General features: G+C 41.7%; 1 protein-coding gene and 1 non-coding gene across 3 annotated transcripts in view; one reads left to right on the plus strand and one right to left on the minus strand.

Annotated features, from left to right (window-relative positions):
• trnap-ugg lies at positions 1-72 on the plus strand. The gene has a single exon. It is a non-coding gene; the product is annotated as a tRNA-Pro (tRNA).
• A 4,418-nt stretch (positions 73-4,490) lies between these two features.
• The window catches only part of st6gal1 (ST6 beta-galactosamide alpha-2,6-sialyltranferase 1), a 157,415-nt gene continuing 137,131 nt past the window's right edge, over positions 4,491-24,774 (minus strand). For both annotated transcript variants that reach the window (XM_042300029.1, XM_042300030.1), the window contains exon 9: positions 4,491-6,671. In XM_042300029.1, the coding sequence (XP_042155963.1) occupies positions 6,394-6,671 (278 nt within the window). In that variant the 3' untranslated portion in view covers positions 4,491-6,393. The remainder of the gene's footprint in view (positions 6,672-24,774) is intronic.

A 24,774-nucleotide genomic window follows, 5' to 3' on the forward strand; every position in this document is an offset into this window, starting at 1 on the left:
GGCTCGTTGGTCTAGGGGTATGATTCTCGCTTTGGGTGTGAGAGGTCCTGGGTTCAAATCCCGGACGAGCCCTTTTAAAGAGCCTTTAACAATCTGAGACAGGCGGATCTTGGGCAACTGGTTGGAGGGGCGACTGCCACCACTGGAGCGCAGGACCAGGTGGATGAGTGATTAAGGCAATGGACTGCTAATCCATTGTGCTCTGCACTAGTGGCTTCAGCATCGCACAACATTTATTCATTTCTTCCTTGGTTAAAAAATCTGTCATTTTACCGGGACATAGGTTACCTTCAGACGAGTCCGGTGACACTTGTGGGGGTCGTAGAGAAAAACTGAGAACAGCATTGTGTTTGTGAGAGTCTCCCCTTTCCATAGAATGTTCAAACTATGTTGTAGGTCAAACCGATCGGAAGCTACAGACATTTGTATGAGAAGACAGATTTTAGGGATGTGTCATGTTTTGACAAATATTGCTCTCGCTCTGCCACATTTCACCAAAGATGCAGAGGTGTGACATCAGCAGTTATTGTAGGATTGAGAAGCATCCAGTGCAAAATACGTGACATTTCTAGTTTAATACTGACAGATTCCAATTTTTTAATTTTTTTTATTCACATACCGGTGCGTCAATCGGACCAAAATGAAATGAGATCCAATTGATTTTGATGTCTACTTTTTCATTGTTAAAATCTACATTTAGATCTTTCTTAATTTGTTTCTTGCTGTTACAGCTGATGAAGATTGAATCTGAAAGACTCAGCAGATGAATTACAGAGTATTTGAACTGAAACCTGGTCAACTGCTTGGAAGATAGCTATGCTCACAAGTATACCACCAACACTCACGTGATTCACTGTGGCCTGGCAACATCGACCCGTCAATCCATGTCCTCACCGTCATTGCTGGCGACTGCAAAACAATGTCTTGAAATAAATGGCTCGTTGGTCTAGGGGTATGAGTCTCGCTTTGGGTGTGAGAGGTCCTAGGATCAAATCCCGGACGAGCCCTTTTAAAGAGCCTTTAACAATCTGAGACAGGCGGATCTTGGGCAACTGGTTGGAGGGGCGACTGCCACCAGTGGAGCGCAGGACCAGGTGGATGAGTGATTAAGGCAATGGCCTGCTGATCCATTGTGCTCTGCACTAGTGGCTTCAGCATCGCACAACATTTATTAATTTCTTACTTAGTTAAAAAATCTGTCATTTTACCGGGACATAGGTTACCTTCAGACGAGTCCGGTGACACTTGTGGGGGTCGTAGAGAAAAACTGAGAACAGCATTGTGTTTGTGAGAGTCTCCCCTTTCCATAGAATGGTCAAACTATGTTGTAGGTCAAACCGACCGGAAGCTACAGACATTTGTATGAGAAGACAGATTTTAGGGATGTGTCATAACGCGGAAGCCAGATGCACCAATTTGTCAGAGGAAACACCGTACACCTGGCAACCGTGTCAGCGTGCATTGCACCTGGCCCGCCACAGAAGTAACTAGTGCGCAATGGGACAAGGACATCCCTGCCAGCCAAACTCTTCCCTAGACAACGCTGGGCCAATTGTGCGTCGCCCCATGGATTCGCGGCCAGCTGTGACAAAGCCTGGACTTGAACCCAGAATCTCTAGTGGCACAGCTAGCACTGCAGTGCAGTGCCTTAGACCACTGCGCCACTCAGGAGGCCTAAATGCATTTTTATATGATTTGATTATTTCTATCAAATCAGCACTTGACTTTATCTGTCCTTCATAGTAATCAGAGAGGAATGGAAACAGTGAATTTCTGTTGAATGTCTGATATAGAACCTACTTTACCTTGGTGGAAGACCATGCAGTTTATTAGGCTACAGATGAAAAACCTTTATGGACTTCACAGCTTGGTGAATAAGCAAGGCGTTGAGTTTGATGCTCCGTTCCAATAAATATTGAGGGTCTTATTCTGGTGACATGATGATCGATGCTTGGCTGCCGTTTGACAATACAAATAATACCGCTCTTATCCATAATAATCTCAATGTACTGTAGGTAACCTACCCAAACTGCATCTGCTAGCTGTTGGCTAGAGCGTATGGGCCAAGACCAGAGTGGGTACATTTGCTATACAACGCAACAGTGTTTGTGAAAACCATCAGTAGAGTTTGAAATGCGATGGGAATCAATTTCACTTATATTTTTCATTTGGTACATAAAAGTTATTTTTATGTGCACTACGTCTTCACACACAGTCTTTTAACTGCAAAAAAAGGAACTTTGATGGAAACATCTCTGGTGGGAAAATGTGCATATTGTTTAATGCAGATTTTTGAATATTCACATGAAAATCTGTCACAAATTGGAAGGAAACCTAGCTAAATAGGCAAGTTTGAGAGAAGTTCAATCAACTTAAAATGTGTAAACAATTTGTTCATATGGAAATTATTTTTAAATATTTTAAGACAAGTACATTAATGATGTAAGTCCCTTTCGACACCTTTTTAGTTTGTCATGATCCAAGGAATGGACTGGTCAAATCTGTACTGACAAACCAAGGACCATACAAACGTGTACAACAATCTGAGGGCGTTAGGTAGTCTAGCGTTTAGAACGTTGAGACTGTCGCTAGTTCAAATCCCTGAGCCGACAAGCTGAAATATCTGCCGATGTGTCCTTGAGCGTGGCACTTAACCGTAATTGCTCGAAGGACGCCATTGTTAATGGCTGACCCTGGCCAGTGGCCCCACTCTTCAAGGGTGTCTCAGGGGAGGGGGCTTTGGGACATGCAAAATACAAGTTTTCATTTCATACACTTTTACAAATATAAGCACCCATCAAATTTTTTAAGCATCATATTTCAGTCTCTGTGTATGTTTTAACTGAACTGTGAAATACAGTTTGCGGAAAGTGTGGTCCCAGCAAACTAAGCTTTTTTTCTATTTGATTTGCAAAGGTTCACACAACAATTTGTTATTTAAAAATCTGTTCACTTTGATAAACACAACAATTTTACAGATTTTACTGAGTTACAGTTCATATGATGAAGTCAGTCAATTGAAAGAAATACATTAGGCTCTAATCTATGGATTTCACATGACTGGGAATACAGTTGCCTGTTGTTCACAGATACCTTAAAACCTCTATGGGACGGTTGAGCTAAGGTGCACTAATGTGATTAGCATGACGTTGTAAGTAACAAGAACATTTCCCAGGACATAGACATGTCTTATATGGGCAGAAAGCTTAAATTCTTGTTAATCTAACTCCACTGTCCAATTTACAGTAGCTATTACAGTGAAAAAATACCATGCTATTGATGGAGGAGAGTGCACAACATCAAAAAACCTTTATCACGGCAACTGGTTTGATAAATTCACCTCTGAATGTACTTAATGCACAAACTTGTTCAATCAACTTAAAATGTGTAAAAAATGTGTTCATATGGAAATGAATAATTAACAAGAATTTAAGCTTTCTGCCCATATAAGACATGCCTAGGGAAGCTAATTATCCAATTATCCACATTCCTGGGAGTGTGTAAAATACATTTTGTATTACCATATCGTTTTTGTATGTTCTCTGATACGTTATGTAAATGAAAACGTATCAGTTGACCAATTCGGCACACTTGGGCAGACTTGATACAACATTTTGAACAGTAAAACAATGGTTCATTGGATCTGTCTAAAACTTTGCACATACACTGCTGCCATCTAGTGTCAAGTCTAAATTGCGCCTAGACTCTTAAGCGTAATAATGGCCTTTCTCTTACATTTCAAAGATGATTGAACAAACAAACAAAAATGTAAAAAGCATGTTTTTTTCTCTGCATTATCTTTTACCAGATCTAATGTGTTATATTCTCCAACATTAATTTCACATTTCCGCAAACTTTAAAGAGTTACCTTTCAAATAGTATTAAGAAAATGCATATCCTTGCTTGGTTTTTTAAATAAATGGGCCTCACAATGGGCCTCAGGATCTCGTCACGGTATTTCTGTGCATTCAAAATGCAATTGTGTTCGCTGTTCGCAGCTTATGCTTGCCCATACCATAACCCCATCACCACCATGGGGCACTCTGTTCACAACAGTGAAATAAGCAAACCGCACGCCCACATGGCGCCACACACGTGATCTGCGGCTGTGAGGCCGGTTGGACGTATTGCCAAATTCTCTAAAACTGCGATGGAGGCGGCTTATGGTAGAGAAATTAACATAAAATTCTTTGGCAACAGCTCAGGTGGTCATTCCTCCAGTCAGCATGTCAATTACACGCTCCCTCAAAACTTGAGTCATCTGTGGCATTTTGTTGTGTGACAAAACTGCAGATTTCAGAGTGGCCTTTTATTGTCCCCCGCACAAGGTGCAACGGTGTAATGATTATGATGTTTAAACAGCTTCTTGATATGACACACCTGTCAGGTGGATGTATTATCTTGGCAAAGGAGAAATGCTCACTAACAGGGATGCAAACTAATTTGTGGCCAAAATTTGAGAGAAATAAGGTTTTGGTGCGTATGGAAAATTTCTGGGATCTTTTATTTCAGATCATGAAACATGGGACCAACACTTTAAACATTGCATTAATATTTCTGTTCAGTGGTACACATTGATATCAGTGTGACAGAAGTCCCAAAGAAACCATGAAACAACATCTGTAAACATTCTAAAAACACCCCTAGCCATGGTCTAAAAATAACATAAACAGCCTTACTTTCCCACTGTTGTGGCAACATTAGGAGAATGTTCTGTGCTGGTTGGGAAATGGTGGATGTATGTATAAGCAGTGCAACAATGCACACTCCAGAAGCACATTCATTCATTCAGTTGGTTTAACAAATGATCTGAACACAAATTCAAAGTCAATTACATTATTCGGATCATTCTTACTATTGAAAATGTATCAGCAACCCTACCATATTGGCAATGTTAGCAACCATTTTGTGCAATATTGGGTAAAAGCGTTTTGTAACGTAGGGGCGGCTAACGTGTGGGCAGTGTTACCGAGGTGAGCAGTGGTTTGCTATGAAGACTGGGGTTGTCTGAGCAGGATGGTATAGAATTAGCTTATGAGTGCAGAATGATGAGATGCTATGACATTTGACACGTAACAGGCAGGGAGAAAGGCTGGCAAATATGGACAGAAGTGCAACAACAAGGGGTTTGACTGTCATTCTACTTATATTTTCAATATTATGACATCAATGATTCTAAATCTATAAAGCCCCCTTGGAGGTGTAAATTATAAAGTTATTATGCATCTCAGTAAAAATGACAAATAAAGCATTATTTGGTTCTCGTAGAGTAGGTAAATCAGTGCAGTCCTAGAAATCCTTTCTTCATTTGATTAGGTCAGGGTTGCCATTTTGAATGCAGACCAGGGTTTTTATTTGCCAAAACAAACTTCTACTTTTAACAAACTTCAATTTTTTTCTTCCTGGAAGGAAATACAATAATCCAGTTATTTTGTTCACCCACAAAGGGGCATTAGATGCCCACGAAATCCTCAGCCAGTCCAGAACAACTGTTCTCAGTTCTCATTGGTCCATGGTGGGCTGGATGGTTGGCTCATTCATGAGTGAGAAGACTGCTAGTCTGGCTTGTGTGTGTGTGTGTGTGTGTGTGTGTGTGTGTGTGTGTGTGTGTGTGTGTCACCGCATAACCTCTGTGACCCAATGTATCTGGTCCATGTCTTGATGAGGTCATCTCTGGGTCGCCCTTAGATGTCACGCATCATGCTATGAACTCCAGTTGCTTCCTTCAGTTAGCCTTCAGATTTCACTCAGGGATTTATCTCCATCAGGTCTATGGTCAATTATATAGCATATCCAAGAGGTGCCACTCTTCTTGTCAGAGCTTCATGCAGTCTCCTCAGTTTCTCTTCAAGTCCATTTTCAACTAGTCCACATAGGGTACAGGTTCGGTGTGTATATGTGTGTGTGGTAGTGCAGCTGAAGGCAGGCATGCAGAGACAATCTTCAGTAATGAGAGAGGAGCTGCTCTCTTCTCTCTGTCCCTCAGTCACAACCTGAGAGACAGAGACAGGACAACAGCGCTTCACAGTGGAATGACTACGCTTATAGCTTATATTCACATAGGGAAAGAGGGATATCGGCAAAACTGTGAGTTTGTGTTTTTTTTGCAGACAGTCGTGTGTGATTTCTTGTATGTGCTGTCACAAGGAATTCTGTGCACCTGTGCGTGTTTGAGGGTATTTTTGAGGGTATTTACATTAGTTGCAAGATTCCATTTAGTTATGGCAGTGTCAAACATGTATACATGTCTGTCAATGTCCATCAGTCCATGATTTAGAGATTGTCTGAAGGGATTGCACATTTGTTATACATGCTGTGCTTGTGAATATGATTGTGTTTCTGTATTTACCACCTGTGTGTGTTTCTGACTGTAATATGATCGCTCTTATTATCTCAGTCAGCGCTTGCTGGTACAATTTCAGGCCCCCGGGTGCAGTTGAGAGTGCTGAACCCAGGCAGGGTGACCCGTCCGTGGGTGTAGATGTCCCTGTCGAGCCCCTGGTTCATCCTCTTGACCAGGTTCTTCTCGTAGAGCAGGGGGTGGTAGGCCCCCAGAGTGCAGGCTGCGTCGTAGAAGCGCTGGTAGTAGTGACACAGTTCCGTCTTCCTCTGAGATGGCAGGAACTCATACACGTGTACTACCTCACACAGGGACATCATCAAAACCGTACCTGGAGGAAGGGGAGAGGGAGGGGGTTTAGTTGAATGTAAACTGGGTCTAATCTGGCTCAAAGGCCCATAAAGAAAAAATGTCCCGGTTGGATTGTAAACTAGGTTAGCCTCAGGTAGTATATTGCCGCTATAGTGCATCGGTCATGATGCAATGAGGAGTTGAAGACCCCTGATGAGGAAGGGATAGGAATTAGGTCTCTGCTATCTGCGCTTAATGAGCCTGACACTTTACATCAGGATAGCGCTGGATACCGATATGGAAAAGTAATATATGGGCATATATGGCCTAATATACAGTGGCTTGCGAAAGTATTCACCCCCTTGCCATTTTTTCCTATTTTGTGGCCTTACAACCTGGAATTAAATTGATTTTTTTGGGGGTTTGTATTATTTGATTTACACAACATGCATACCACTTTGAAGATGCAAAATATTTTTTCTTGTGAAACAAACAAGAAATAAGACCAACAAATTATATTGACTGTGTATAACTATTCACCCCCCCAAAGTCAATTGTAGAGCCACCTTTTGCAGAAATTACAGCTGCAAGTCTCTTGGGGTATGTCTCTGTAAACTTGCCACATCTAGCCACTTGGGATGTTTGTCCATTCTTCAAGGCAAAACTGTTTCAGCTCCTGCAAGTTGGATGGGTTTCGCTGGTGTACAGCAATCTTTAAGTCATATCACAGATTCTCGGTTAGATTGAGGTCTGGGCTTTGACTAGGCCATTTCAAGACATTTAAATGTTTCCCCTTAAACCACTCAAGTGTTGCTTTAGCAGTATGCTCAGGGTCATTGTCCTGCTGGAATGTGAACCTCCGTCACAGTCTCAAATCTCTGGATGACTGAAACAGGTTTCCCTCAAGAATTTCCCTGTATTTTGCGCCATCCATCATTCCTTCAATTCTGACCAGTTTCCCAGTCCCTGCCGATGAAAATCATCTCCACAACATGATGCTGCCACCACCATGCTTCACTGTGGGGATGGTGTTCTCGGAGTGATGAGAGGTGTTGGCTTTGTGCCAGACATAGCGTTTTCCTTGATGGCCCAAAAGCTAAATTTTTGTGTCATTTGACCAGAGTACCTCCTTCCATATGTTTGGGGAGTCTCCCACATGCATTTTGACGAACACCAAACATATTTGCTTAACCAATGGCTTTTTTTCTGTCCACTCTTCTGTAAAACCCAGCTCTGTGGAGTGTATGGCTTAAAGTGGTCCTATGGACAGATACTCCAATCCCCACCGTGGAGCTTTGTAGCTCCTTCAGGGTTATCTTTGGTCTCTTTGTTGCCTCTCTGATTAATGCCCTCCTTGCTGCTTTGAAATATATTCCAGAAGAGTGTATATATTTTTTGATGGCATATTTAAAAAAAACGTACATACATCTCAGAAGTAGGGATTCATTATTTTCTTATTGCATTTGGTTTTAAGCAACCTTATGACTACTTTGTTGTTTCTTGTAGCTACTGTAGATGATACTTGCCATTTTATTTTTTAGATTAGATTGAGATGGTGTAGCCAACTATTGTAGGTTTATAATTTGTGATGTTAACGTTTTGAAAACGCACAGAAACCTATCTAAGTATGAATGTTTATTGTCATACACTATAGTTGTGGCTGCCCATAAGGTTATGGAATCACATTGTATTTATGAAACATGGTTTAGATATTATTGTTGTAATCATTATTTTACTGTATAATCCTCCAAGGATTTCCATTGGGAATTGTTTATGCATGCTGCCACCAGCAGGAGGCGGTTAGGAGCACAAGCATAGCGGTTTCCGTCTCGCCTCAACAACTCTAACCGCTTCTCCTCGTTTAATTTTTCTTTGATCTGTTAAACAGGTACATGGTGTACAAAAGCACATTATTTAGAGAAAATGTTAGTTGAAATGGGTATCTGAGTGAAACTTACCATTTATGTTGAAATTGTTAAGTTTAAATGTTGAAATTGGTTTTGTGAAAACTGTTAGCGATTTTGACATATCGATGACTGGGTTTGCGCCTAAGCTAGGTAAGGCCATAGAATAATAAGACAAAATGGCGACCAGATAATATTCTTGTTTGAACTTATTGATTTATAGCCCCTCTGAGGTAATATTTTCTACTCCGTTTATATGGTCTATTCCCTGACATCTCCCCACCCAAGTGTTATATATTGCAGAGTTATAACTATGCTAACGCTAGCCTGTCAAGCCTATAGAGTTGCTACAAGCTTAGTGGCTCAGTATTGAGATGGCTGTAATGGTTTGTGGTTCATTTAGTTATTTAAAGGTTAAAACACGTTTCCTTATATGTGTATTCATTTTTATTGAAACTTAGTATGTGAGTTTAATATAAGCAGGTATGACTGTATTAGCTAGTAAGACTGTATTAGCTAGTAAATCAATGTATTAGCTAGTATTTCTGTACAGAGATTGTATTGAGCATAGAATTAGAACTGAAGAAGATCAAAGAAGATCCAATCACACTGGGGGTCTCCAACTAAGAATGCACATATAAGGATAACAGGCATTGTGTCAGAGATACATCGCCTGTGAAAAGAGGCTACTTGTTGTTCACCCCAACCAACACTTCCGGATGGGAATGGCCGTTCTAGTCATTTGAATTCTATGGGACAATGGCTGTGGTACAGTATGTATATATACCCTTCCCCTTTTCCACATTTTGTTACGTTACAGCCTTATTCTAAAATGTATTAAATAGTTTTTCCCCCTCATCAATCTACACACAATACCCCATAATGACAAAGCAAAAACTGTTTAAGAATTTATTTAGCAATTGACACAAAATAAATAACTGAAATATCACATTTACACAAGTATTCAGACCCTTTACTCAGTACTTTGTTGAAGCACCTTTGGCAGCAATTCCAGCCTCAAGTCTTCTTGGGTATGATGCTACAAGCTTGGCACACCTGTACAGTAGCGGATTTAGGTATGGGCGACATCGGCATCTTGCCGGGGGCGGCACAGGGCACATACACATTTATTTTTGGAATGGTGACATTTGCGTGATCGGTTCTCTATCGCTCATTTGCACGTCATACCAATGATATCATGTCACCGTGTGGGACTGTGGGTCAATTAAACTTGTTGGAGTGGGTGCCCTGATTCTAGTTTGTGAGCTAGGCAGGCTACTGCCTGGGAAGGTCTCCCACTCAGAAGTACGAGATAGGGAGGGGGGCGGGGGTAGGTTGACCTCACGTCTCAACACTGGGAGCCTGGAGCGGGGGAATGTATCAAATAGCGCACCTCTAACTTTGTGGAGTACAAATGCAATTAGTAAAATCAGTCACACTACGAAATGCTACCAAATAAACCACAATTCATTCATAATACTGTGACTATATGCAGTGGGGCAAAAAAGTATTTAGTCAGCCACCAATTGTGCAAGTTCTCCCACTTAAAAAGATGAGAGCCCTGTAATTTTCATCATAGGTACACTTCAACTATGACAGACAAAATTAGAAAAAAAAATCCAGAAAATCACATTGTAGGATTTTTAATGAATTTATTTGCAAATTATGGTGGAAAATAAGTATTTGGTCAATAACAAAAGTTTATCTCAATACTTTGTTATATACCCTTTGTTGGCAATGACAGAGGTCAAATGTTTTCTGTAAGTTTTCACACACTGTTGCTGGTATTTTGGCCCATTCCTCCATGCAGATCTCCTCTAGAGCAGTGATGTTTTGGGGCTGTTGTCTCAGGATGGTAAGTTGGTGGTTGAAGATATCCCTCTAGTGGTGTGGGGGCTGTGCTTTGGCAAAGTGGGTGGGGTTATATCCTTCCTGTTTGGCCCTGTCTGGGGGTGTCCTCAGATGGGGCCACAGTGTCTCCTGACCCCTCCTGTCTCAGCCTCCAGTATTTATGCTGCAGTAGTTAATGTGTCGGGGGGCTAGGGTCAGTTTGTTATATCTGGAGTACCTCTCCTGTCCTATTCGGTGTCCTGTGTGAATCTAAGTGTGCGTTCTCTAATTCTCTCTCTCTCTCTCTCTCTCTCTCTCTGAGGACCTGAGCCCTAGGACCATGCCCCAGGACTACCTGACATGATGACTCCTTGCTGTCCCCAGTCCACCTGACCGTGCTGCTTATTATTATACGACCATGCTGGTCATTTATGAACATTTGAACATCTTGGCCATGTTCTGTTATAATCTCCACCCGGCACAGCCAGAAGAGGACTGGCCACCCCACATAGCCTGGTTCCTCTCTAGGTTTCTTCCTAGATTTTGGCCTTTCTAGGGAGTTTTTCCTAGCCACCGTGCTTCTACACCTGCATTGCTTGCTGTTTGGGGTTTTAGGCTGGGTTTCTGTACAGCACTTTGAGATATCAGCTGATGTACGAAGGGCTATATAAATAAATTTGATTTGATTTGATTTGGCTGTTGCTGGGCAACACGGACTTTCAACTCCCTCCAAAGATTTTCTATGGGGTTGAGATCTGGAGACTGGCTAGGCCACTCCAGGACCTTGAAATGCTTCTTACGAAGCCACTCCTTCGTTGCCCGGGCAGTGTGTTTGGGATCATTGTCATGCTGAAAGACCCAGCCACGTTTAATCTTCAATGCCCTTGCTGATGGAAGGAGGTTTTCACTCAAAATCTCACGATACATGGCCCCCCATTCATTCTTTCCTTTACACGGATCAGTCGTCCTGGTCCCTTTGCAGAAAAACAGCCCCAAAGCATGATGTCTCCCCCCTCATGCTTCACAGTAGGTATGGTGTTCTTTGGATGCAACTCAGCATTCTTTGTTCTCCAAACATGACGAGTTGAGTTTTTACCAAAAATATCTATTTTGGTTTTTATCTGACATTCTCCCAATCTTCTTCTGGATCATCCAAATGCTCTCTAGCAAACTTCAGACGTGCCTGGACATGTACTGGCTTAAGCAGGGGGACACGTCTGGCACTGCAGGATTTGAGTCCCTGGCGGCGTAGTGTGTTACTGATGGTAGGCTTTGTTACTTTGGTCCCAGCTCTCTGCAGGTCATTCACTAGGTCCCCCCATGTGGTTCTGGGATTTTTGCTCACCGTTCTTGTGATCATTTTGACCCCACGGGGTGAGATCTTGCGTGGAGCCCCAGATCGAGGGAGATTATCAGTGGTCTTGTATGTCTTCCATTTCCTAATAATTGCTCCCACAGTTGATTTCTTCAAACCAAGCTGCTTACCTATTGCAGATTCAGTCTTCCCAGCCTGGTGCAGGTCTACAATTTTGTTTCTGGTGTCCTTTGACAGCTCTTTGGTCTTGGCCATAGTGGAGTTTGGAGTGTGACTGTTTGAGGTTGTGGACAGGTGTCTTTTATACTGATAACCATTTCAAACAGGTGCCATTAATACAGGTAATGAGTGGAGGACAGAGGAGCCTCTTAAAGAAGGTCTGTGAGAGTCAGAAGTCTTGCTTGTTTGTAGGTGACCAAATATTTATTTTCCACCATAATTTGCAAATAAATTCATTAAAAATCCTACAATGTGATTTTCTAGATTTTTTGTCTAATTTTGTCTGTCATAGTTGAAGTGTACCTATGATGAAAATTACAGGCCTCTCTCATCTTTTTAAGTGGGAGAACTTGCACAATTGGTGGCTGACTAAATACTTTTTTTGCCCCACTGTAGTTTCACAGACACATTGTTGCATTTTTTTCTGGTTTGTGCGAAATTGTTAATAATAATATAAAACCAGTCTGCACACCACCAAGGTGAATTGGTTTAATCTTGACTCTTGGTTGACAGTGTTGGGGGAAGGGTAATGTATTGATGCTCAAATGCCAAATCAACACAAATGGATGAGAAAAGTTCTAAGCCATCAGGTGCCCAGTTTAGGAAAAAGAGGAACGAAGAAGAGGAGAAACGTGCAAAAGATAAGGGTATGCAGCTATGTCATCTCATTATGAGTATAATAGTATGCATGTAATGAAATAGGCTAGTATAACACTTATGTTTGTTAGCTTATGTTGCTATGTTGCTTGCTATGCTATTACGCAAAGGGCGACAATATTACGTTTTCTGTCCAACTAGCTTACATGACATTGGATATCATTTCACACAGTTTTATCATGATAATATGTGTAGCCTATAGCAAAACGATTACAACCTAACTAGCACATTATTGATTTGGTTAACTTTCATTGAGGTAACATCATAAAGGTTTTTTGTGATTGTATTGACTAGGTCCTCAGCTCAGTAAGGAGAATTTCCAATGCTGTAGGCTAACTTAAAATACTTTATGCTGATATGTTGTATATTTTGTGATATATTGAGTATTTTGGGGTGTCTTATGCCTAGAATTAGCCAAGGAGGTTGTATGGTTCATTTGGTTCCTAATCTGAAAGTTTGATAAATTGTGCATAATGACATATTTAATTGTGCAACAAATGTAATTAGGGTGTCAATGTAAATTCAGGGCCACTTCTGACATTTTTTGGAGCACCTGGCACTGGCCAGGATGAGTATCCATCTACCTCCTCAGCCACACAGGCCTCTTCAGAAATGATCTTGGAGCCTCAGGATGAGGAGCCATTCACCTCCTCAGGCACACAGGTGTCTTCACAAATGTTGTCTGCGGATGAAGACCCATGTGCTTTCACTTCTCCACAGCAGGATTCTTCAGGTGTGTTTGTGCACACCTGCACGTGTGTGTGTGTGGGTACACGCACATACATTTATGTGCGCAACCCTGCATAACACAAACAAAATAAATAATTTCCCCTTTGCAAAGTTTTAAGTTTCCATATTGTAGGTAACAATGATGATTTTATTATTACTGGGTATGTATGTGGGATGTTCCACCACTGTAAATGCTGTGAATAACGGGTGTAAACTAATGCCCATGTGCTCTCCATTAGAAATGCCTGTAGAGGCATCCCCACTAAATCCTGCTGCTGAGGATGAACCACTGTCTATAGACCCTGCTGACTGGCCTTCAATTCTGACTGACAGAATTCGGACACAACTCGTTTGGAGAGGACCAAGTGAGGTTCCACTTAACATTGTTTTCCCAAGAAATGAGAATGATGGAAGAAGTTGCTACAACCAGTATTTCAGGAAGAACTTGGTGAGTGGTGAAACAATTCTGAAAGAAAACACTCCTCTTCTGCTTCTGCTGCAAACTCTTTTTCTGAGAAGAAAATGTATTTAGCAAATTCAGGACTGACAGACTGGAAACATGCAAGTTCTTTGCTGACTTCAAAAGACAGCAGTCCAGAACACCAGAACTGCATGAAAACATGGAAAGAACTGGCATTGAGTATCAAAAAAGGGTAAACAATTGATAAACATGAGATGGCACTTATGGAGGCTGAGAGGACAAGATGGAGAGAGGCGTGATACATCTGACTGCTAATTGTGCAGTCTCTGGCAATTAGAAATCTGGCACCAAGGGGACACACAGAAACACTGTACTCTCCATGAAATGGAAATTTCCTCAAAGAGGTTGAACTGGTGGCACAATTTGATCCAGTCATGAAAGAGCAACATAACCATGTCCAAAAACGGACCTCTGTAAGGACAGATGACGGATACGAGAAGCAGGTACGGGGAGTTGACATGTAATTAGGAACAGACAAAGAGCAAGACATAAACAGCGTCAGCACAGGGATACACAATGACAAAGGACAATCAACGTAGCAGCGGGGTACAGCGATGGGGAACTGACAAATATAGGGGAGGTAATGTCCAGTTGAGTCCAATTATACGCTAATGCGAATGACGGGGGGAAGGCAGGTGTGCGTAATGACGGTGGCAGGAGTGCGCGACGCTGGGGAGCCTGGCGCACTCGAGCGCCAGGGGGAAAGAGCGGGAGCAAGTGTGACAACCTCGAGTCACACCACCAGTTACCTTGCCACCAAATACAGAATGAACTCATTGATTTGTTGAGCAGCTAGGTCATTTAAAAAATGGTGAGTGACATCAAGCTGGCAAAATTCCTCTCTATCATTCCAGATTGCACCTCAGATGTCAGCCACACTGAGCAGTTGTCAATTGTGATTATAATTGTGTCCCTGCAGGAGGAGCCACACACAAAGGAACATTATATGGGTTTCTGGAGGCAGAGGAGTCCACAGGCCAACATTTGGCATCCCTGATTCTCAAAAAATTAGAGGAGCTAAAAATTCCCTTTGAGGACCGCAGAGGACAGTCTTATGATAATGGGGCCAACATGAGAGGCAAAAACAAAGGTGTCCAAGCCAGACTCCTGGAAATGAATCCAAGAGCTCTATTTGTGCCATGTGGGGCTCACACATTGAACCTGGTTGTGGCTGATGCTGCTAAATGTTATGTCAATGCCACAGGTTACATTGGCATCTTACACAAATTGTACACCTTGTTCTCAGCCTCCACACACTGATGGGCCATCCTGAAAAAACATGTAGACATCACTTTGAAGATATGGACTGAGACAAGGTGGGAGAGTAAAGTTAAGAGTGTCGAGCCACTGGGTTATCAGGCAGCAGCGGTGAGAGGCACTGATTGAGGTGAGGGATCAAACCATAGACCCTGTGATAAAGATTGAGTCCCAGTCCTTGTCAGAGGAGGTGCGATCATACCACTTCAGCATCTGTACAGTGGTGTGGTATGACATCTTGAGCCAGATCCAACATATGAGCAAGCTGATGCAGTCTCCCAGTATGCATGTGGATGTTGCAGTCAGTCTTCTCAGAAAGACATAGAGAGGTCTCAGCAACTACAGGGCAACAGGCTTTATGACTGCACAAACTTCAGCCAATGATATTTGAAGGGGAATTTATGTAGAGGCCGTTCTACAACAAAAAGTCTGAGGTCCACAAAGTGGCACTTTTCATATGAATCATTTGGTGAGCCTTTGAGTGATGCCCTGAAGAAGATGGAGGTGACATTGTTCAATCTCATTGTGGATGCTGCAACCTCAGCCCTTCAGGAAAGATTTTCCACATTGGAAAATGTGGGAGAGGAGTTTGGAGTGCTGTCAACCTTCCAAAGTCTCTCAAATGAGGAGCTGACAGAACATTGTGAGGCCCTTAGTATGACACTGCACTATAAAGAACACTCACACTTGGATGGCAGAAAGCTTGCACAGGAACTGAAGAACTTGCCATCGAAGACCATGACCCTGCTTGAACTGCTGATGTTTGTACACGAAAGGGAGCTCTCAGAATTGTATCCAAATTTGTGCTCTCAGAATTTGTCTAACTCTTCCAGTGACCGTAGTTGAAGCAGAGAGGAGCTTTTCAAAGCTGAAGCTCATCAAATCCTACCTGTCCACCATGCCACAGGAATGCCTTAGTGGCCTTGCTGTCATCAGTATTAACCATGCAATTGCTGGGCAGATTTCTTATGATGATATAATTGCTGACTTTGTATCAAGGAAGGCAAGAAAGGTCAGTGTTAGATGGCAGTTGTGCAATTTAGTTTGTGTGTTTCTTGTTTGAAGTGCAATAGTGTAATAATCAGGTTCTCTTCTTTATAAGTGTGTTATTCTATTTTTGTATTTGTGGCACGCTGGTATAAAGGGATTGGGAGACAGGCGCAGGAATGCGTAATATGTTTTTTTAATCATTACCCAAATTACAGCGTGCCATGTAAAAGCACAGGGACGAAGACCAAACAAACACATATACAAAACACATTGTTGAAACCCAAACAAAAGAGCGAGGAGTACCTCGAATAAATAACACAAGCGCACATTGATTAACACATGGGACGAGACCCGTAATCATCTGCACAATCCAAAAGGGCATGAAAGCCAAAACACACAGCACAGGCCAACGGACATAATAACAATAATCTACAAGACAATGGTGAACCAAGGGCACACTTATACAATTACTAATCACTGGGAATAGGGGCCAGGTGTGCGTAATGAAAGTTCTGGAGGGATCCGTGACATTTGTGTGATATAGGATTTGTGCAATTTATTTTTACTTGTGTGTTTTTTGTTAGCAATAGGGTAATAATGTAATAATTCAATTGTCTTTTTTATTTGTATTTATATACTTCAATTTGTTTTTATTCGTCTTTGTTACTTTTTTTGATATTTAATGAGTCTTATTTTTGTATTTATATATTTAAATAATTTTAAATGTTATGATTATGTAATTGTGTTGTTCCAAATATCTGAATAAAAATTACAGTTAGTGCAGAATGGTGCGGAAAGGGGGTGTTCGCCCAGGGAGCCATACAAGCGAGAACCTCCACTGCACCTGTATTTGGGGAGTTTCTCCCATTCTCCCAGATCCTCTCAAGCTCTGTCAGGATGGATGGGGAGCGTCGCTGCACAGCTATTTCCAGGTCTCTCCAGAGATAGATCGGGTTCAAGTCCGGACTCTGGCTGGGCCTCTCTAAGACATTCAGACTTGTCCTGAAGCCACTCGTGTGTTGTCTTGACTGTGTGCTTAGGGTCATTGTCCTGTTGGAAGGTGAACCTTCACTCCAGTCTGAGGTCCTGAACGCTCTGGAGCAGGTTTTCATCAAGGATCTCTCTGTACTGTGCTCCGTTCATCTTTCTCTCGATCCTGACTAGTCTCTCAGTCCCTGGCTCTAAAAAACATCCCCACAGCATGGGGGTGGCCATTTGAAGAATCTCAAATATAAAATATATTTAGATTTGTATTACACTTTTTTGGTTACTACATGATTCCATATGTGTTATTTCATAGTTTTGATTTCTTCGCTGTTATTCTACAATGTAGAAAATAGTAAAATAAAGAAAAACCTTTGAATGAGTAGGTGTTATAAAACTTTTGACTGGTAGTGTATGTAATAAACACTTTAATACTATGTGTCACACATACACTGTACTCTCTAAGTCTTTGCTAGGTATAAAGCCCAGCCTTATCTCAGCTCACTGGTCACCATAGCAACACCCACCCATAGCGAAAACAGTGTTTTCGGAAAGTATTCAGACCACTATCCTTTTTCCACATTTTGCTACATTACAGCCTTGATGTTAAATTGATTAAATAAATGCTTTTCCTCATCAACCTACACACAATACCCCATAATGACAAAGCAAAAACAGTTTTTTTCAGAAAAACCTTAATTACATAAGTTCGCAGACCCTTTGCTATGAAACTCGAAATTGAGCTCAGGTGCATTCTGTTTCCATTGATCATCCTTGAGATGTTTCTACAACTTGATTGGAGTCCACCTGTGGTAGATTCAATTGATTGGACATGATTTAGAAAGCCATACACCTGTCCATATAAGGTCCCACAGTTGACAGTGCATGTCAGAGCAAAAACCATTAAATGAGGTCAAAGAAATTGTCCGTAGAGCTCCGAGACAGGACTGTGTCGAGGCACAGATCTGGGGAGGGATGCCAAAACATTTCCGCAGCATTGAAGCTACCCAAAAACACAGTGGCATCCATAATTCTTAAATGGAAGAAGTGTGGAACCACCAAGACTCCTCCTAGAGCTGGCCGCCTGGCCAAACTGGGCAATCGGGGGAGAAAGGCCTTAGTCAGGGAGGTGACCAAGAACCCGATGGTCACGCTGACAGAGCTCCAGAGTTCCTCTGTGGAGATGGGAGAACCTTCCAGAAGGACAACCATCTCTGCAGCACTCTACCAATCAGGCCAATATGGTAGAGTGGCCAAATGGAAGCCATTCCTCAGTAAAAGGTACATGACAGCCCGCTTGTAGTTTGCCAAAAGGCATCTAAAGGACTCTCAGACCATGAGAAACAAGATTCTCTGGTCTGATGAAACCAAGTTTGAACTCTGGCCTGAATACCAAATGTCACATCTGGATGAAACCTGGCACCATCCCTACAGTGAAGCATGATGGTGGCAACATCATGCTGTGGTGATGTTTTTCTGCAGCAGGGACTGGGAGACTAGTCAGGATCGAGGGAAAGATGAACGGAGCACAGAGAGATCCTTGATGAAAACCTGCTCCAGAGCTGGGGCGAAGGTTTCACTTTCCAACAGGACAACCACCCTAAGCACACAGCCAAGACAACACAGGAATGGCTTCGGGACAAGTCTCTGAAAGTCCTTAACCTGTAGTGACGCCCAGCCCGTGAACGGGACCGTTATCCTCATCTAACAATAATTAGCATAACGCAACAGACATAAATCTTCCTAGAAAATCTTCCTATTCATGAAAATCACAAGTGAAATATATTGGAACACAGCTTAACCTTTTGTTAATCACCCTGTCATCTCAGATTTTCAAAATATGCTTTACAGCCAATGCTAGACAAGCATTTGTGTAAGTTTATCATAGCCTAGCATAGCATTATGCCTTGCTAGCAGCAGGCAAACTTGTCACGGAAATCAGAAAAGCAATCAAATTAAATTGTTGTCCTTTGATGAACTTCAGATGTTTTCACTCACGAGACTCCCAGGTAGACAGCCAAAGTTCATTTTTTCCCAAATTATTATTTTTGTAGGCGAAATAGCTCCGTTTGTTCTTCACGTTTGGCTGAGAAATCGCCCGGAAATTGCGGTCACCACAACGCCGAAAAATATTCCAAATTAGCTCCATAATATCGACAGAAACATGGCAAACGTTGTTTAGAATCCATCCTCAAGGTGTTTTTCTAATATCTATTCGATAATATATCAGTCTGGACAATTCGTTTTTCACTCTGACCGATTGGAGTAATGGCTACCTCTGTATTTTACGCAAGAATCTCTCTCGGAGCTCCATGTGACCACTTACGCAATGTGGCTGCCTACGGCTATTCTTCAACAGAAATGCGTAAAACTACGTCACAATGCTGTAGACACCTTGGGGAATACGTAGAAAGCGTAAGCTCTTTGATGGTACATTCACAGCTGAATAGGGAGTCATTGGAACGCAAGCGCTTTCAAAACCTGGGGCTTTCGCCTGCAACATGAGTTCTGTTATACTCACAGACAATATCTTTACCGTTTTGGAAACGTTAGAGTGTTTTCTATCCAAAGCTGTCAATTATATGCATATTCTAGCATCTTTTCCTGACAAAATATCCCGTTTAAAACGGGAACGTTTTTTTTCCAAAAATGAAAATACTGCCCCCTAACACCAAGAGGTTTTAAGTGTCCCAGCCAGAGCCCGGACTTGAACCCGATCGAGCATCTCTGGAGAGACCGGAAAATAGCTGTGCAGCGACGCTCCCCATCCAACCTGACAGAGCTTGAAAGGATCTTCAGAGAAGAATAGGAGAAACTCCCCAAATACAGGTTTGCCAAGCTTGTAGTGTCATACCCAGGAAGACTCAAGGCTATAATCACTGCCAAACGTGCTTTAACAAAGTAATGAGTAAAGGGTCAGAATACTTATGTAAATATGATATCCCCCCCCAAATAAAATATATGTGCAAACACATGAAAAACCTGTTTTTGCTTGGTCAAAAAATTGCATCAATCTTAGAATAAGGCGTAACGTAACAAAATGTGGAGAAAGCTAAGAGATCTGTATACTTTCACTGAATGCACTGTATCTGGCTGTGTTGGTAAAATCACAACATATCCCATCAAGCCAAGCGGGGAGAGGCTAATAGTTGTCACAGTTCCAAGACCAGTCAGAAACGTCCAGCATTAAGTAGCAATGATATCCTTCGCAACCGTCATCTTACGACATATCTCAAACCAGTCATGACTATTCAACAAAACAAGTACCGCCCTCAACCACAAAGTGTCAACCTCAATGTTTACATATCCTACATTACTCTTCTCATATGTATATACTGTTCCATACCATCTACTGCATATTGCCTATGCCTATCATTTAAATAACTTTTAATAATGTCTACATATCCTACATCACTCATCTCATATGTATATACTGCTCTATACCATCTACTGCATCTTGCCTATGCTCCACGGCAATCACTCATCCATATATGCATATGTACATATTCTTATTCATCCCTTACATTTGTGTGTATAAGGTAGATGTTGTGAATTTGTTAGATTACTTGTTAGATATTACTGCATTGTCGGAACTAGAAGCACAAGCATTTCGCTACACTCGCATTAACATCTGCTAACCATGTGTATGTGACCAATACAATTTGATTTGATTTGATTTACAGCTAATTTCTTAGTTACATGTTTGTAAAACTATCAAGGGAGTTTTGAAGTTGAGGGTGCAGTATTTCTGAAGTTTGCAATGAGGACGAAAACTAGCATAGTTCAGCTAGCCAGCTAGTTTAGCCAGGGAAAACCAGCTCCAGCCCAGGAGACAGATTGTAGTTTTTATTCCATGATATCAGAAGCTGGCGGCAAAAAGTTTGTTTAAACAATTCAGATTACTTATATTTAAGGAGAGTGAATACAATCCCGAAATAAGCTGTAACTGTCAATAGTAAAACAAAGTTTAAAACTATGTTTGAGTGAACCCTGAATAAAGACAATTAATTGTGAAGTCGGTTTCGGACCCGGTAGACTCCTTCTCACCACTCTATAGAGTTGCTGCCATTGCTGTCTGACAAAAATCACTATTTTAGTAGTTCTTGAAAGTAAATAAGGCATACTCTTATTTTCAGGTTGAGATGGCTCTCAAAGCAACTGCTCTCTATTCCTCTCGATCACACCGTCTTCTGTCTATTCTCTCCCAACATAGATTGAACAAGTAGGCGTGCAATGGATTATGGTCATTGTAGTTAATTACCACATTTTATGTGCTAAACTATGCAGAATATTGGTCTGTTGGAAACTACAACTCCCTACTACATTGCACAGTTCAAGCTTGATCTGATGTTTTTCTAGACAAACTGCACATTGAGCTCACAGAAAAAAACAGAACAAAATGGAAATAAAAAATTTAACCGATGTCGGTCAAGTTGTTTAAAAACCGAGAAATAACAGACATTTCGGTTAATCACTCTGCACTAATACTAATGAAGATTTTGGGTTAAGACTGGGCCCGGGCCTTAAATTTGGCAGAGGTAGGGCCTGAATGTTGCGGGCATGAGTACCCATTTAGGGCTCTAATAGGAACGGTGATTAGCAGAGTTGGGACAGGTGTAGTAAGTTGGCAGGAGAGGGGGCATGTCCAGAGGGTAATTGGGGTGTCTGGTTGCTGCCATGAGACTTCAGAACTGTTAGATAATCAAGGAAATGTACATTTCATTAATATAGGGTGCATATCTCAATCAACTTCCTCTCCTCATCTTACTCCTAAGTATTAAAAGATGTGTAAGAATTGGAATGGTGAAAGCAAACACCTGGAGGACTGGATAGAAAAAGTGGCAAATGTTACTAAGTCGACTATCCTAGCCAAATGAATGATGAATGCCCAGTCCACCATATTACTTTAGCCTATCCTATGTTTTAACCTCTTGAAGCTAGGGGGCACTATTCTTTTTTTTGGTGAAAAATAACGTTCCCAAAGTAAACTGCCTATTTCTCAGGACCAGATGCTAGAATATGCATATAATTGACAGTTCAGGATAGAAAACACTCTAAAGTTTCCAAAACTGTAAAAATATTGTCTGTGAGTATAATAGAACTGATATTGCAGGCGAAATCCTGAGAAAAATCCAATCAGGAAGTGACCCTTATTTTGAAACCCCTGTCTTTCTATGCATCCCTATTGCCAATTGAAAGGGATATCAAACAGATTCATTTTTCTACGTCTTCCCTAAGGTGTCTACAGCCTTTAGACGTAGTTTCACGCCTTTATGTTGAAGAATGAGCGTAAACGAACACATTGCGTAAGTGGCCAGCTGATGGCTCTCAGAGTGATTCTTGTGTAAAAGAGAGAGGTAGCCATTTTTCCTCCCGGTCCTACTGAAAAGCCAACCTTCCCGGTTGACATATTATCGAATAGATATTTGAAAACCTTGAGGATTGATTATAAAAAACGTTTGCCACGCTTCTGTCGATATTATGGATATAATTTAGATTTTTTTTTCGCCGTTGTCGTGACCGCTATTTCCGGTGGATTTCTGAACATAACGTGACAAACAAACGGAGGTATTTTGGGGATAAAAATAATCTTTATGGAACAAAAGGAACATTTGCTTTCTAACTGGGAGTCTCTTCAGTGAAAACATCCCAAGATCATCAAAGGTAAACGGTTAATTTGATTGCTTTTCTGATTTTCGTGAGCAAGCTTCCTGCTGCTAGCTGGACATAATGCTATGCTAGGCTATCGATATACTTACACAAACGCTTGTCTTGCTATCGCTGTAAAGCATGATTTCCAAATCTGAGACGACAGGGTGATTAACAAATGGCTAAGCTGTGCTTCGCTATATTTCACTTGTGATTTCATGAATATGAATATTTTCTAGTAAGATTATTTGACCGTTGCGCTATGCTAATTAGTGTAGTTGCTGACAATTCTCCCGGATCCGGGATCAGTCTTGGCTGATATCAAATCAAATCAAATCAATATAGCCCTTCGTACATCAGCTGATATCTCAAAGTGCTGTACAGAAACCCAGCCTAAAACCCCAAACAGCAAGCAATGCAGGTGTAGAAGCACGGTGGCTAGGAAAAACTCCCTAGAAAGGCCAAAACCTAGGAAGAAACCTAGAGAGGAACCAGGCTATGTGGGGTGGCCAGTCCTCTTCTGGCTGTGCCGGGTGGAGATTATAACAGAACATGGCCAAGATGTTCAAATGTTCATAAATGACCAGCATGGTCGAATAATAATAAGGCAGAACAGTTGAAACTGGAGCAGCAGCACAGTCAGGTGGAAGTTGAAACTGGAGCAGCAGCATGGCCAGGTGGACTGGGGACAGCAAGGAGTCATCATGTCAGGTAGTCCTGGGGCATGGTCCTAGGGCTCAGGTCAGTTGAAACTGGAACAGCAGATATCAATATCTGATAACAGATAACAGATATCTTTTGTTTTCCCCATGATGTCAAGCAAAGAGGCACTGAGTTTGAAGGTAGGCCTTGAAATACATCCACAGGTACCTCCAATTGACTCAAATTATGTCAATTAGCTTCTGAAGGCATGCATCATTGTTTTGAATATTCCAAGCTGTTTAAATGCACAGTCAACTTAGTGTATGTAAACTTCTGACCCACTGGAATTGTGATACAGTGAATTATAAGTGAAATAATCTGTCTGTAAACAATTGTTGGAAAAAAATGACATGTGTTTTGCACTAAGTAGACGTTCTAACTGACTTTCCAAAACTATAGTTTGAAGAAATTTGTGGAGTGGTTGAAAAACTAGTTTTAATGACTCCAACCTAAGTGTACGTAAACTTCTGACTTCAACTGTACATATCCCAACCAGATGCCATGGATTGACTATAGCCAATATCGTCACTGAATTGAAAGGCTACAGCTGCCGCTTTCAATAAGTGGGACTATAATCTGTGCGCTTATAAGAAATCCTGCTACGCCCTCCCACGAACCATCAAATAAGCAAGGCATCAATACAGGACCAAGATCGAATCCTACTACACCAGCTCTGACGATCATGGGATGTGGCAGGGCTAGCAAACTATCCTGGATTACAAAGGGAAAACAAGCCACGAGCTGTCCAGTGACGCGAGGCTACCAGATGAGCTAAAAACCTTCTATGCAAGCTTTGAGGCTAGCAACAGTAAACTATGCATGAGAGCACCAGCTATTGCCGATGAATGTGTGATCATGCTTTCCATAGCCAATGTGAGTAAGACCTTTAAACAGGTTAACATTCACAATGCCGCATTACCAGGACTCACACTCAGAGTATGCGCTGGCAAGTTTCTTCACTGATATTTTCAACCTCAGCCAAGGTAACCTGTCTAAATGACTATCGCCCAGTAGCACTCTCATCTGTAGCCATGAAGGGAGTTTTTCCTAGCCACCGTGCTTCTACACCTGCATTGCTTGCATTGATTTGATTTGATGAAATGCTTTGAAAGGCTGATCAACACCATGGCTCACAACACCGTCATCCCAGACACCCTGGACCCACTCCAATTCGCATACCGCCCCAACAGATCCATAGATGACGTAATCTATGGCAAGTTTCTTCACTGATATTTTCAACCTCAGCCAAGGTAACCTGTCTAAATGACTATCGCCCAGTAGCACTCTCATCTGTAGCCATGAAGGGAGTTTTTCCTAGCCACCGTGCTTCTACACCTGCATTGCTTGCTTTGATTTGATTTGATGAAATGCTTTGAAAGGCTGATCAACACCATGGCTCACAACACCGTCATCCCAGACACCCTGG

Source organism: Oncorhynchus tshawytscha, linkage group LG17, assembly GCF_018296145.1.
Source record: "Oncorhynchus tshawytscha isolate Ot180627B linkage group LG17, Otsh_v2.0, whole genome shotgun sequence".
NCBI classification, from domain to species: domain Eukaryota; kingdom Metazoa; phylum Chordata; class Actinopteri; order Salmoniformes; family Salmonidae; genus Oncorhynchus; species Oncorhynchus tshawytscha.